This window comes from Charadrius vociferus, unplaced genomic scaffold (genome assembly GCF_000708025.1).
Source record: "Charadrius vociferus isolate BGI_N301 unplaced genomic scaffold, ASM70802v2 scaffold282, whole genome shotgun sequence".
NCBI classification, from domain to species: Eukaryota; Metazoa; Chordata; class Aves; order Charadriiformes; family Charadriidae; genus Charadrius; species Charadrius vociferus.
Window position 1 is genome coordinate 6,408,692 of NW_009647731.1, and position 13,258 is coordinate 6,421,949.

Consider the following 13,258-nt stretch of genomic DNA (forward strand, 5'->3'; position numbering starts at 1 on the left):
GGGTAGCAATATCTTTCTCTAAATAGAAGAATGAACTCACAGAAACGAATCATGTCCATGTGAATGTTAGTCTGACCATTTAGTATTTCAGTTTTGCTGTAAAGCCAGTTGTCATAAGCTCAGGATGAAAAGTATATACAGCAGCAGCAATTTATCCTAGACTTTCCTCACCCTGACACGCAGCAAGTGACCTCACGGAGGACTACTCTGTGTCTGGGAATAGCCTCATATTAGAAGGAGGTACCACCAGAGACACAGGCCAGAGATCAGTTTGGAGCTTCCTTTGTTGGATCTAGAAGAGGTACAACGTCACTGTCCTGGCCAAGTTTTTTTTTTTCCCTTGGTGCCAGCTCAGTTTCACCTCATATATTATGGGCAGCAGAGCAGAGCACACTCATTTCTCATGTCTTTCTGTTTCATCAACCTACCACTCCATCACCAGGTATAGGAGGATGCACAGTGAAATGGGCAGAGCCTCTTATCTCAAAGGGTTCTAAATATGATGGGTACAAATCCAAACATCGATCTCCTACAGGAAAAACTTCAGAAAAGAACCATTTACTTTTGAATAGAATGAACAAAGCATCTATTTAACAGTGTTCACAAAGAGCAGACAAGCATAGATCAGAATATAAAATTTCCTTAGCTAAATAACGATAAGGAATTATTATGCCTGATATTAAGATTCAAGCAAGTTATTAGGGTTGTGAAGCCTGCTCCAAACAAAAGAAGCTATTAAATTCTACCAGCTACAAATGGTGAGGATTTGAGACTTACATCTCACCTAATCATAATACCTCCAGCTGCGGGGCTTCAGAACCCTGGGACACAGCTAAGAGTTATCTCAATCCAAGTATAAGTCTATTTAGTTGTCCACACACCTGCACCGCTTCCCATGCCTGCAGCAGTCCTGGGATATTGCTAAGCACTTTCCTTTCTATAAATTACAAACAATTCAATCAAAATCATTTTTGTCTAAACCTTCTGGGTATGCTCCTATTCATCTCTCCATGGAGATACGCAGTTCTGCTTAACTTATTATTACTACTTTTACTGAATGCTGACAATGTACTGGCACAATGTTCTGTCAGCAACTGGTGCACTGAAAATAGAGTCTCTAATCTGAAGAGCAGTGGGTATGGCACAAAGTCCTGAAAACACTTGAGGCCTTTCGAAGTAAGTAACTAATATCAGTATATACACAGAAAGCTTTTCATTAAAAAAAAAAAAAGTTCACAGAACATAATTTCTTGTATTAAAATAACTGCTGAGTTACCTCATGTTATTCCTTTTGGGATCAAGAGCAATTTTATGTTGACTAAGTTACATCACAATAATATTTACCCTGCTCACACCTGTGAACCAAAATAGTTTGGAAGACTTCCAGTTCCCTTTTCACAAAGCTTTCCATCTTGTCCCAGATTGCCATTCTGTTTATGCAAGTGACCTATATTAGGGTCACAGTGACCAGGCTGTCCCCTCCTTATTTAGCACTGGACACACTACCAGCTGCTGCCTCTTTGTGTTCATCTATTCCAAGAGTCACCATACTGTATATTTTCTAGATAGTCCTAATTGTCTTCATTCTATACTGAATCCATGCTAGAGCCATTGTCTCACACTTTGGCAAGAAAAAAGATGCATAACCTGCTCCTGTCCCAGCACAGACAATGCATTGCCCTCCTGAAATGAGTTCTGAGAGGTGCTGAAAGCAGAACATCCCCGAACCACACAAAAAAACATTAAGACTTCACAACTACAGAACAAATCATTCATCCAGGAATTCATCCTATGATCTGGACAGGACTCCCAGCCCGGAGCATCAGTGTACACAGCCCATACGCACTGTGCACCCAGAGAGCATGCTAGAAGTCTCCGAGAAGAATGAGACCACATATTCCTTCCAAGAGGCCTGCCAGACAGCTAGAAGCCCTCTGTTTCACAGATAAAAATTACTCCATTTCAAGATATACGAAGCCTGTTTGTTTCATTTCACAGCGGCACATGTTATCAGCTTGGCTGGAAGTCAGCAAACACATTTTCCAAGTTCTCCTGCTTCTCCCATGTTACAGCATGTTCAAGAAGAAAGGCATGGTAAGCCACAATGCCTTCTACAGCCACTGTCTTTCCCAGGCACGCTACTTCCCTCACATCCATTGTCCACCAGTTCTGCTGGAGTCTATTGAAGATTTCCCCATTTCTGAGCACCTCAAAACTGTCCCGTTGCACGGCTTGTTCTTCACCCCCCTGGATTAAAACCGAGTTGCTAACAGAAAAGAGAGTTTATTGAAAAACAAGCCTTGTATGGTCTCATTACAAAGTACGCACTGCATTTTGATCTTGCAAGGAATTAAATCACAAAACCAGCACAAGTTTGTTATCTTGACAAATCTTAGCAAGACATTTTCTCTTCAGTTAAAAGCTCATTGTGGCTTTTTTCCTCCTTTAGTAAGGCCCCATAAAAGCTTTTTGATATCAATGAAAATCTTAAAAGGCTTTACTTAACAGTAGAACCTTAATCAATGTGGTTTAAAAGTACTGCAGTTACTTGTAAAGTACAAGGAGACCGTACCTTGAAAGTGCAAATTAGTAGGAAGAAACATTGTTACCTCTCCAACCTCCTTAAATTCATTGAATTAACTGCATAGAAAACTTGGAGCATGTCTGCATCCTGAATCTGCATCTAAAAAGCACACATTAGTTACACAAAGTAACCTCTTAACAGAGATTCAAGTCAGGCCCACCTTCTCTGTCACTCCTGAATAGCGGCTCTGCCCTTCCAGCCACATGAATCGCGGGAAGCCAGACACCACAAATTACGAAACCCTATCTTCCCTCTGTTTGCAAAAAAAAAAAAAGGTGCTGAGGTGCTGTGTCACTACACAGACTGGGGGTGTTATCCACTTTTAAAAGCTGCCTGTAGAAGTTCAAACACTAGACCAGCCTCATCATAACCTTCTCTGAACCACGTGGTTAATTAGTTACCTGGGCTCAGGGCCTTTCGTCTCAGCTAGCCTGTCCATGTTAATCGACTTTAGCTTAGTAGCAAATTCAGCTTGTAAAAATATCGAAAGGAAGCTGGAAAAGATTTATCAACACCGGGATCTCCCAAGACTTGAAGAAAAACCTCGAAGGGACTGCCTTCCAAACTTGTATGGTAGCTTTATACGTTTTTGCTGTTTTGGAAAACAACCAACAACTGTTTACATTTCATGAGTAAAAGGATTTGTGCTTACACTTCCCTTTGTTGCCAGTGTCGGGAAAACTTGAGAGTATGGGGACTTTGCAAATGCTTCTAATAGAGCAAGAGAAAGCGAGACAGGGAGTAGAGAGAAATGGAAAAAAAGAACCAACAGGCCAAGGCAGCATCACTCACAGAGCAGGGAAAGAACTGGTGAGGATGTGCTACAGTTTAAGATGAAAGCTTGAAGAAATGTGTGCAAAGCATGCACAGCACAGCCCATGTGCATACAACGAGACCTCCAGTGTCCAAATGTTCCCATTTATCATGTATTACAACCTAAAAATGACCCAAGTTTAAAACTTGTAAAACATGGCATGTGCAACAGATGATCCCTGCCTGATTACAGAGAAATACCACCCAAACACATATACCAAGCTGAGACACATTATTCTACCGAATTTCATGAAGCTGTGGTGTGCCAAATCACACTGCACAGCCCCCATATTCCCTGCAGCGTATCAAAACCATCCATCCTTTCTTGTAAAATATATAAAATTCTAACAACTGTCATTTAGGAGGGAAAACCTTACGAGTCGCTCAAATTCTCCATCCTGAAAGTATCCCCACACCTGTCTCCCAGGTCTCAGCAAAGCCTCATCCTTGTTTTCACAGATGTTGTGCAAAACACAGCACATGGTTATTATTCCAGACAGGTACTATTTAGTTGCCTCAAGCCTTCTAGTTTGTACCTGCCATCTACCTTTCAATTTCCCAAAGGCATGCTCCATTGTCATCCTGCAGCTGCTTACTTGGTAGTTAAACACTTATTTTCTACAATGCAAATATCCACTCAAAGGCTTCATTGTTAATGTTTTCAGGGAGTAGAGTGAGTTTCTGGGGATAAGAAAAGGAATGCTGATGCTATAGGTATCACACTGCTCAGTAAAGCATATAGCCAGCTGTGCAATATTATACATGAGAAATTTTTTCCTCCCTGACCCTTCCCCGAGTAGCAATCACTCCACGCCCTGAAGCAAGGTACTTCCTTCTACTTCTACTATCTTTTGAATTTCTCCCTTACTCATTACTGAAAACAAGCAAGATTTTCTGAAAAATCTAGCACCTTATATGGCATTAAAATTGGTTAATCTAACATGTAGTTAAGAAAGGTAGTGCAGCACACTGAGGAATCAACCTTTCTCTTTGTGAATGCCAGCAACTGACATGAAAAGGAAATAAAAATAGGGGTTTCATCAACAGTTTGAGTCAGAAATTCCCCACACACAAATCTATTAGTAATCTCTTGAAAACTGGCAAGCATTATACAATACCACTTTCTCAATAGCAATACAATGACTATTAGAAAAAAAGCCATTTCTAGATCTGCTAATTTGGCTGTGGGGACTAGTTGGCAATGGATAAAGATTTTCATCAAAGTATAGAAAGTCACAGCTGGCAAGTAGCTTTTGGATTTTCCAGGTAACCCCCATACACATCGTCAGGAAAGCACATTTAGATATCCTGAAGTTCAGGTGACACTGCCTGTCATTGCTGGTGACGGCGCAGTCTCCCTCATCTTCTCTCCATGCATTTACTTGAAGATCTATACAGTTACAGTATCTCTGTTGTCCATAATGATCCGTTATAGATTTGGAAGTGGTGCTGGCTTCTTGAAAAGAAGCAGCTAACAGATGGCATGAGAGGGAAGATGGGATTCTGTTAGTCTGATTTTCAGGAGAAAACTTTGGCTATGTATCCAACCAGGAGCTACAGGCACCATCCCAGGCAGCAGAGACCAGCCCCATCAGCAGCATGTGGACACGCGGCAAGAGCCGCCGCGCCGTTCAGACGCTCCTCCATCACATCGAAGCAGTGACCTGTCGCAAAGTAAAAGGCTGTTTGCTACCATGCCTGTGTTATGTGCCAATTATGAGGCAGTAACACTGAAAAATGTCGCTTTGATGTAATTCTCTTCAGGTAGTGAATGTTAAACACCACGCACTGCTGGGCAGGTGTATGATTGTGCAGGATCGGAGCCCGCATCCAGGAGTAATTAGCAAGATTGTGCCTATCTTCAGTCCGTGTACTGGACTGCTGGGCCTGATGCAACGGCTACACAGTAGGATGTTGTAATTAGCAGAGATGCAACACACTGAATAATTGGAAAGATAACGAAATGCCACTGAAATTTATATACGGGAGAAAATTTCCTTAGATCTCGTGCCACCATAAAACTTAAGGCTCTTTTTTCGGGGGTGGGGTGACGGAGCACAACTATTAAGAAGTGGCAGTTCCCTTTTTGCTGTGATGAAGCCGTCACGACCCGGGAAGCGAAGGGGGCCCGGGGGCAGGGCCCGGCTCCTGTTCTTGATAAAGATACTGAGAAAACTTAAAATTTAAAATGTTAGGAGGAGAGATCAGTACTTATCTTAATGCTATACACCACTACTAATTTCTGCGCTATGGGCTTGTTGTGGTTTAACCCCAGCCAGCAACTAGGACCACGAAGCCACTTGCTACGGAACGGGGTAGGGAGAAGAGGGGACGGAAAAAAAGCCTCGTGGGTTGAGAAAAAGTCAGTTTAGTACAACAGTAACAGAAGAGGAAAGTAATAATAATAGTCATCATCATGATAATAATTGTAATGATAATAATAGTAATGGTAAAAGGATGTACAAAATAAAATGATACAATACCCAATGATTGGTTGCCCAGCCTGTCCTGAGCAGCGATCGTGGATCCCTGCCCATGGGGCAGCCTCCATTTGTCTACTGAGCGTGATGTGTGTGGTATGGAATATCCCCCTGACCAGCTTGTCCTGCCTACGCTCCCTTCTCAGCTTCTCTTGGAAGCTGAAAAAGTCCTTGACTAATACAAATATTACCAGCAACAACTAAAACAATATACAATATCAAGTCGTCTTATACCAAATACCAAACACAGCAGCTACTAGAAAGAAAACTAACTATCCTAGCTGAAATCAGGATAGGGTTCTGCTGCTTGAGTTCCTGTGTTAAAAGATGGTGCATCCTTGGTATCGAGGCTGTGAAGAATAACTAGTTATCAGTGCCTTTCCAGCCACCCTTTCCTCCCTTGTTTTTTTTCCTCTATGGACTTGCCAGCTGGTTTTCCCCTTCCTCCTTTTTCTTCTTCTTTTTTTTTTTATTTTATTTTAAGATATGGTTAAAAAATGTGTTTGTTTGTCAAAGGTGAATCTAGACTCCAGCTTTCAGGAACTGCTGTTGCTCTCAGGGAGCTCAAAAGCCTCAGTCGGTGTCCCGGGCCGGTGCTGGGGAAGTGTTGGTGGCCATGTCGCCACAGGGCCCAGCGGGACTCCTCTGAGCTGCCGCTGCAAGGCCACCAGGGTGGTTTGCAAGCTAGGTGTAAACGTGTACTCTTCTGAGTACAGGCATTCTAAAAGCAAGCTTAATCTGCTCAAATATGGGGAAGGGGCTGCTTTTCCTCGTGAAAACCTGGGGCCCGAGCAGGACAAGGTGGCTGAGCGCATCCCACCGCCAGCGGTGGTGGGGCTCCACACTGCCTTCTCCGCTGCTCTCCTCACCCCGCACTCAGCTGCTGCGGACCATTGCGCTGCCAGAAAAATGACTCCTTTCTTCTTGTAGTTTTCTGCGGCATTAATGATCTAAATAACCTTCCTGAGTAGGCAGCTTGGTACATTGAAGAAGAGGAGAGAGAAGCTGTTTTTTTCTTCAGGAAAAAGTCATTAGATCAGCTAGGCCTTGTTGTCTAGCAGTGCTCTGTGCCGTTTTTGAGATCAGTGAAGATGTTTCAAGCTTACACTGGAGTAGCCAAAAAAAAAAAATTGGCTGAAATACAGTAATTTGTGTAAGAGGCTGCTTTATGTAATAAAAATATCTTTTAATTTCCAAGAAACACTTCACAACTGTTTTTTTTCCCTAACAACTGTACACATGTATTAATTAATCATTAGAGGAATATAACATTTGTATTAAGTGTTGATATAGACAAAACAGGAAAATGAAAACTTAAGATCACACCCGTGGAAGATAATACAGAGATAATACAGGGTTTTCTCTTATGCACATTTGACTGTGTATATGCAAATGAAAATACAGGAGCTCTCTGGGTGCCTTAGTACTGGGTAGGATTGCAGTTACAAATATTTTGATGTTAGTTGTCCTTGCTTTATTCCCAACATACTTCTTTCCAGACCATGAAAAAAATTCTGGGAATTAGTCAGAAGATCTTTCACCATAAAATGATTTTTAGTTTCATTGTTATCTGCATTTTTGAGAGCAATATTAGACAAGTCACTTCTGGTAACTGCCACAGGGTGATACAGACAGCTAAGCATGTGCAATGTCATTAAATTCAGGGCCAGAAATCTATAGCCACTCTTACTTAATGAAGTATTATACAGTACAAGCGACTAACAACCTCACATGTATCTGATCTAACGGTTTGGTTTATAGAAGAATTTCTAAAATGATAGTGTTCATTGAGGGGTAGTTACATTCTTGTACTTGTATTTGTAGATGTCAGGAGATCAGCATGTTGATCACTCCACTCAAGAGAGAGGTGATGAAGTTCACGACGATGTCGTCGATGCAAGGCCAGACAGAAGTAGCAGATTCTCACTTTTTGGAAAGTAGGTTACTACTTTTATTCCTGTTATTGTTGTATTATCTGACACTACCTTTCTAATGGCATTTTGGTGTTTAGTTTGCCATGTCCTCAATGCATAGATGATCTGGGTAGGGAGATGGTTTATGTTGTATATGTTTAATGTATCTAGTCTGTACCTTAAAGCCATCTTTCTATAGTATCTTCCTATTGGGAGACCTATGGTATCTCCCATAAACCTTATTGGGTAGTCAAGAGACCACTAAGTTCATTTAGCATCAGTTAGAGTCCCTCATCTTAAATGTTGCCCTTTGGTTGAGCTGGGAATTCAATATGCCATTAATTATCTGTTTTACTGCATTCAGTTCAGCTGATCTCCTGCATCATTGGAATCCCCTGCTGACTATTTAAGTTAGTTTAAAGCCTGGATGTGCCATCTAGGTTGTAGCACAAAGAAGCCTCACTGAGTCTAGACATGTAACCCGTTACAGAATGAATTAAAAGCCTTTCATTTTAAAACACAGTAGTCTCACTGAAGCATAAGCTTACTTTCATTAAATGTATAGAAAGCAAGAACTATGTACTGCTTGTCTGTACTCCTGAAAACACTAGATAAATGTGATTGAAAATGCAGAAGATGAAAAATAAACATGCAAAATTTACAAGTACTATTGAATGTTGGCAAATGGCTACTTCACATTGTGAACTTCATGGACTTAGAGAGATTTTATTAAAGGTGTTTATTACAAAGACTATTGTATTTACAGAGAGGTTTTGATTTTTTGCTATTGGACATTCACATTCAAGTGAACAGTATAATTCCAAGAAAGTACATGGAGAATATAATTTTATTTTTGCAGCTTATTATATGAATCTAATGGGGGTAACAAATCTGTGAGAGAAGTGAAGATGCTTTAGTCTTAGAAGACTTTTGATGTGCTGTTAAGCAAATAACTTTACTTGGTCTCATTTTTTCATTCCTGAAATGTGTTTTATGATGTGTATGTCTATTATTAATTTTAACAGAACCACATCATGCAAAATAGACAATGTAACATTTGTTTCTAAGTCTTGCCAAACATTTCTGAAAGGTTTCTTTTAAACTTTATAAAATGTTTGGTTTAGTATCTAAATTGGTCTTCTTTATAAGAGGTGATATGCTAATATGATTATTAAGTTATGCAACTCAAAGTTAATCATTCCTGAAGGAAAGTCCATAATCAGCATTTCTATCACTTTTTTTCCTAAAAGAAATTTTTGAAATAATTTGGCTACGCATCAGTTTGAGGCATTTATCTTTTGGGAATTCCTTGAAGATAGAATTTGAAACATTTTTCTTTAGAAGTAAAAAATTGCTCAGATTAAATATGAGGTAATTGAGAAGACTCAACACAGATTTTGTAGAAAAAAAAATAGGTCTGAGAAATCTATCAGAGTTTCTTGAAGAAAGTGATGATGGCACAAAGAAGAATGAGCTGGCTGACAGAGAAGGTCTTAAAAGTCCAAGCACAGTGACAAGGTCTTTGTCTTATAGAAATTAAAACTCTTTGGCCTGAAAGAAGATAGGAGAGGAATGTGAGAGGATAAAGGAAGATGGGATATGATCTAAAATCGTGATGTAATGGAGGAGAAAGTGAATAGAGAATGATCATTCTTTGTGCCTCACAGGAAATCTGGGGGGCATCCAATGAAAAGTTCATGCAGTAGATTTAAAACAGCCGGTAAGATGTAATGGCTCAGTGTCTTGATTGCCAAGGCTTCAATTTGACGACACGAAATTAATACTTGTAAAACAAGATTTCTAGAAAGCTTTAGATTGACTACAGTTTTATAGTCTCGTTTTGTTTTAGCAACCCGTTTTTTACCAGCTATGCAGTACTTTCAGTGAAATTCTACATAGTATTTAATTTATTTTTGCTTAAAATATATAACCTCAATAGGAAAACATGTAGCTTATATTGTTAAATAAGCACATCAATTTTCATTTAAGAGAACAGAGCAGTGAAATACTGAATTCAAAGCCCTGTAGGAAGGCCAGCTGTTTCCAGTAGCTTCACAGCTCCAATTCACCATTCTCTGGCTGTGGCTGGAGATTTATGTAGCAAAAGCAGTAAGTAGAAATAAGTGAAAATCTTCTTCACTACAGTGTATTTCTCTCTGAGAAGTTTGTGAGCATGCTTTACCACGGAGGCCATGAAGCTCAGAACAAGCCACAGGTTGGGCAGGTTCTTCTGACTGCACCACAGTTTAAGGGCATTGTCTTCTACCTATTTCCTTTTCTTTGAAAAAGTGCTAGTACTTAGTTAATGTTGGTGGGAAAAACTGTTCGGTGGGCAAAAAAGTTGAAAGAGAGGTTTTGAATCAACATGTGCCGGTGGTGTTTGGTGTAGGTTTTTTTTTACCCACTAGATGGCAGAAAGGTATCAATTTTATTTACTGCAAAAGTGTGGACAAAAATTAGGGATCGTTGCAGTTGAGCAAAAAGTTTTGTTTAATAAAGCAGAAATAGGTGGGTACAAGCAAGCCTGCGTGCAACTAAGTTTTAAAACATGGTTAAGCAAAGATTGCGCTAAGCATTTCAAACATGTATTTTAATTCTTTATGTGATTGTTAGAAACTACTGGAATTTTTCCCATATAAATTTTTCTTTTTTATGCTGTATGTGCTCCTGTTACACTTTCAAGTGTAAGGCTTTAAAAATAGTCTTATTTCTCCACAGGATGACTTAATGTCTTAATTTGGTATCTTTTGTCTTTTATTGGAGACCTCTGTTAGGGAGATTGATAGCAGAAAACCTGTTTTAGCATCCAGGAAACATAATGTAACATGAAATGGAATAAAATTGTGGTTTGAACGTATTAAGTAGAGCTAAGATTTCTCTTACTCCTAATGAAAGTGTTTTTTTAAAAAAAAGCTGCATCTGAAAATTCCCAAGGCTTGATAGACTAGCACTTGCACTGTCAATAATGATGACTGTGGGCTTCAGTGAAGAAGTATAATGCAGAAGAGGGTTGTTCCTAATAGTATCTGGGTACCAGTTTTATTCTAATTTACTTGCATAGAACAATTTGTCCTTTGGTTACTTTTGTCTACTCCAACCCTACTGTCTTGTTTTACAGTCAACATTCCCCTTCTTATCTGGAAATAGGAAACATAATTTAAATATATACTGAAGAATTCTTACAAATACCTACTTAAAATTGAAACTATGTGATTCTGTAGTGGCCTTAATGAAGAAACATGAAATATATTGTATTAAAATCCCACTGAGGAATTGCAGAGGCTTGTAGGGTACACTGATGTATAGTCACCATGAGTACTTCCGCTGTTTAACACTGCAAACCCAAAACATCTAGAAGGTATTTATTTCTACCAAGTCAGGCCAATATAAAGTTTGAGACTTTTTGTTTCAATTACTTTGAAAGTTTGCTGGAAACATCAATGTGTATCTTTCCTCCTGTAGTTCAATAGTTATGATAGTTACATAGTTATGATATCTACCAGGTTTGTAAACTAGCACTTAGATCAAAAAGATTCACAGATATGTAGCTTTTCTTTTCATTTGTATGGTGTTTATCAGCTGTTTTGCCTTGAAATTAGTGTGTTCAAGTCCAGATGATGCTTTGAATTATACCTCATCTTTTTTATCATAAGTTTTACAGTTTTAAAATTAAAAATACAGTTCTGTTACAGGTTTTTCATTGAGAGAATATTACAGACCTTTCAAAATTAACTACTGCTAAGAAAAGCATCTCTTTTATCCTTAAATTAGATAGAATAAAAATAACAAGTTACTTTATAACAAACAACAGCTGAGTAATCATCTGAAGTTATGCTCTGGGGTGCAACTCGGAGGTCTGAACCAAACTCTTCATTCAGCCTCAGGTTTCCTTTATATCTCTAATCAAATCACTGTGCGCCTCAGTCTGTCCTGTAAATGGATAATGATCTTTCCCTTTACTATCATAACTCCAAAGTCTAGGACAGTATCACTTTAATTTTTTTTTTTTTTAATATAAAATTTCAGAAGCAATAGGTTCTGGCATCTATAATCTGTTAATGTTTATTCCTACAAAGACAATAAAGAGATTTTAACATAGTGCAACAGGGATGTTTCGTTTTCGTTACTGTCTTAAGCTAGAGGTGAGCCTTTTTTTTTTTTTATTGTTTAATTACTCAGCTTCTGAAGAACATTGCAGGAGTATTTAGCAATTAACAAAAATTGTGGTCAGTGTTTGTATTTTCCCTTGGACACTTACTGGAAGAACCATATAGGAAATGCCCAAGTATCTTGAAATAGTATCTGGTCAAAAGTGTAAGAAGTCATTAATTCACAGTCAATATTTGTTTCCAGTCTCCTTAGAGACTTTATCTTGTGAAGCACAGGAAACACTGGGTTATCCATGAACTGTATCTCTAGCAATCACAACAGTGAGTCAAGTATCTTAATTCCTTTTTCATTTAGTAATTTATTTCCTTCGTTACAACAAACTCTGGGCTCTCATTGTACCAAATTTGGAGGAAAGCTATTATGTAGTGTCATTTTTAAGCTTTCAAAGTAATCAAAAACAAATTAAGCCAAATTTCTGATAAACCAAAACTGTTCAAGGGTAAATATATAGGAAATAGTTCTATGAATTAGAATACAAAGAGGTTTTGTAAACTGTGTGTTAATTTGCATTATTTTCTTAGAAATATTCATTGTGTAAATATTGTAGTAATGGTGGATCAGGTTTTGAGAGAAGGAAGACAGACATATTGAAAAGTGAAGTCTGCTGTCCCACCTCCATGTCAAGATCTGCTATATTTTCCTACACTCTTACACAGGAACAGTGATAGAATCAGAGTGATGGGAGCGTGTTTTCCGCTTGTCAGCAAAGGTAGGTCAGGCCTGCATGACCTCAGCTTGCAGGGTGATAGCTGTGAGGGTTTGAATAGCCCCATAGAAACGTCCAGCGTGACCCACTGCTGACACATGCGAATCTTTGGGCCTGAACACAGAGAGCATCCTGTTTCCCTCGCCAATGTAACCCTGAGCATGGTGGGCTCTTAGCATTAGCAAAGAAGGTTAGTCTTGCCCTCGAGGACAAGCTGAAGCTGTTTTCAGATGCAGTGTGGCGTACCATTTGATGATGAGCCAAGGTACTGTAGCATGTTATTTATCTCCTTCCTTCTCTGCCACCTGTTTGGAAATCTCGTGAATGAATACTCTAAAAGAGTTTCATTTCAGTGCTTATACTGAGCTAATTATAACTCTACTGGCATTTTGCTATCGCTAATCCTAGCCAGAGTGTTCTCTCAGAAAGAGTATTTGGGGGGGGAGGGGGAGGGCGGGAAAGGGGGGTGTGTTGCTTTATTTTGACTCATTTTCCAAGCAGTCCATATGGCAGCAGCAATATGTATGGACCTGTTAATTTCTCTTAGTACCTATGATAAATAAGACAGGCTTCATCTTACTTTTTTTTTTTT

The 13,258-nt window shown here is 39.1% G+C and overlaps 1 protein-coding gene across 1 annotated transcript in view; it reads left to right on the plus strand.

The window, feature by feature from the left end:
• Nucleotides 1–7,701: 7,701 nt before the first annotated feature.
• CASP7 (caspase 7, apoptosis-related cysteine peptidase) overlaps nt 7,702–13,258 on the plus strand; it is a 20,379-nt gene continuing 14,822 nt past the window's right edge. Inside the window, exon 1 of the mRNA XM_009881568.1 lies at nt 7,702–7,814. Within this exon, the coding sequence (XP_009879870.1) occupies nt 7,702–7,814 (113 nt within the window). The remainder of the gene's footprint in view (nt 7,815–13,258) is intronic.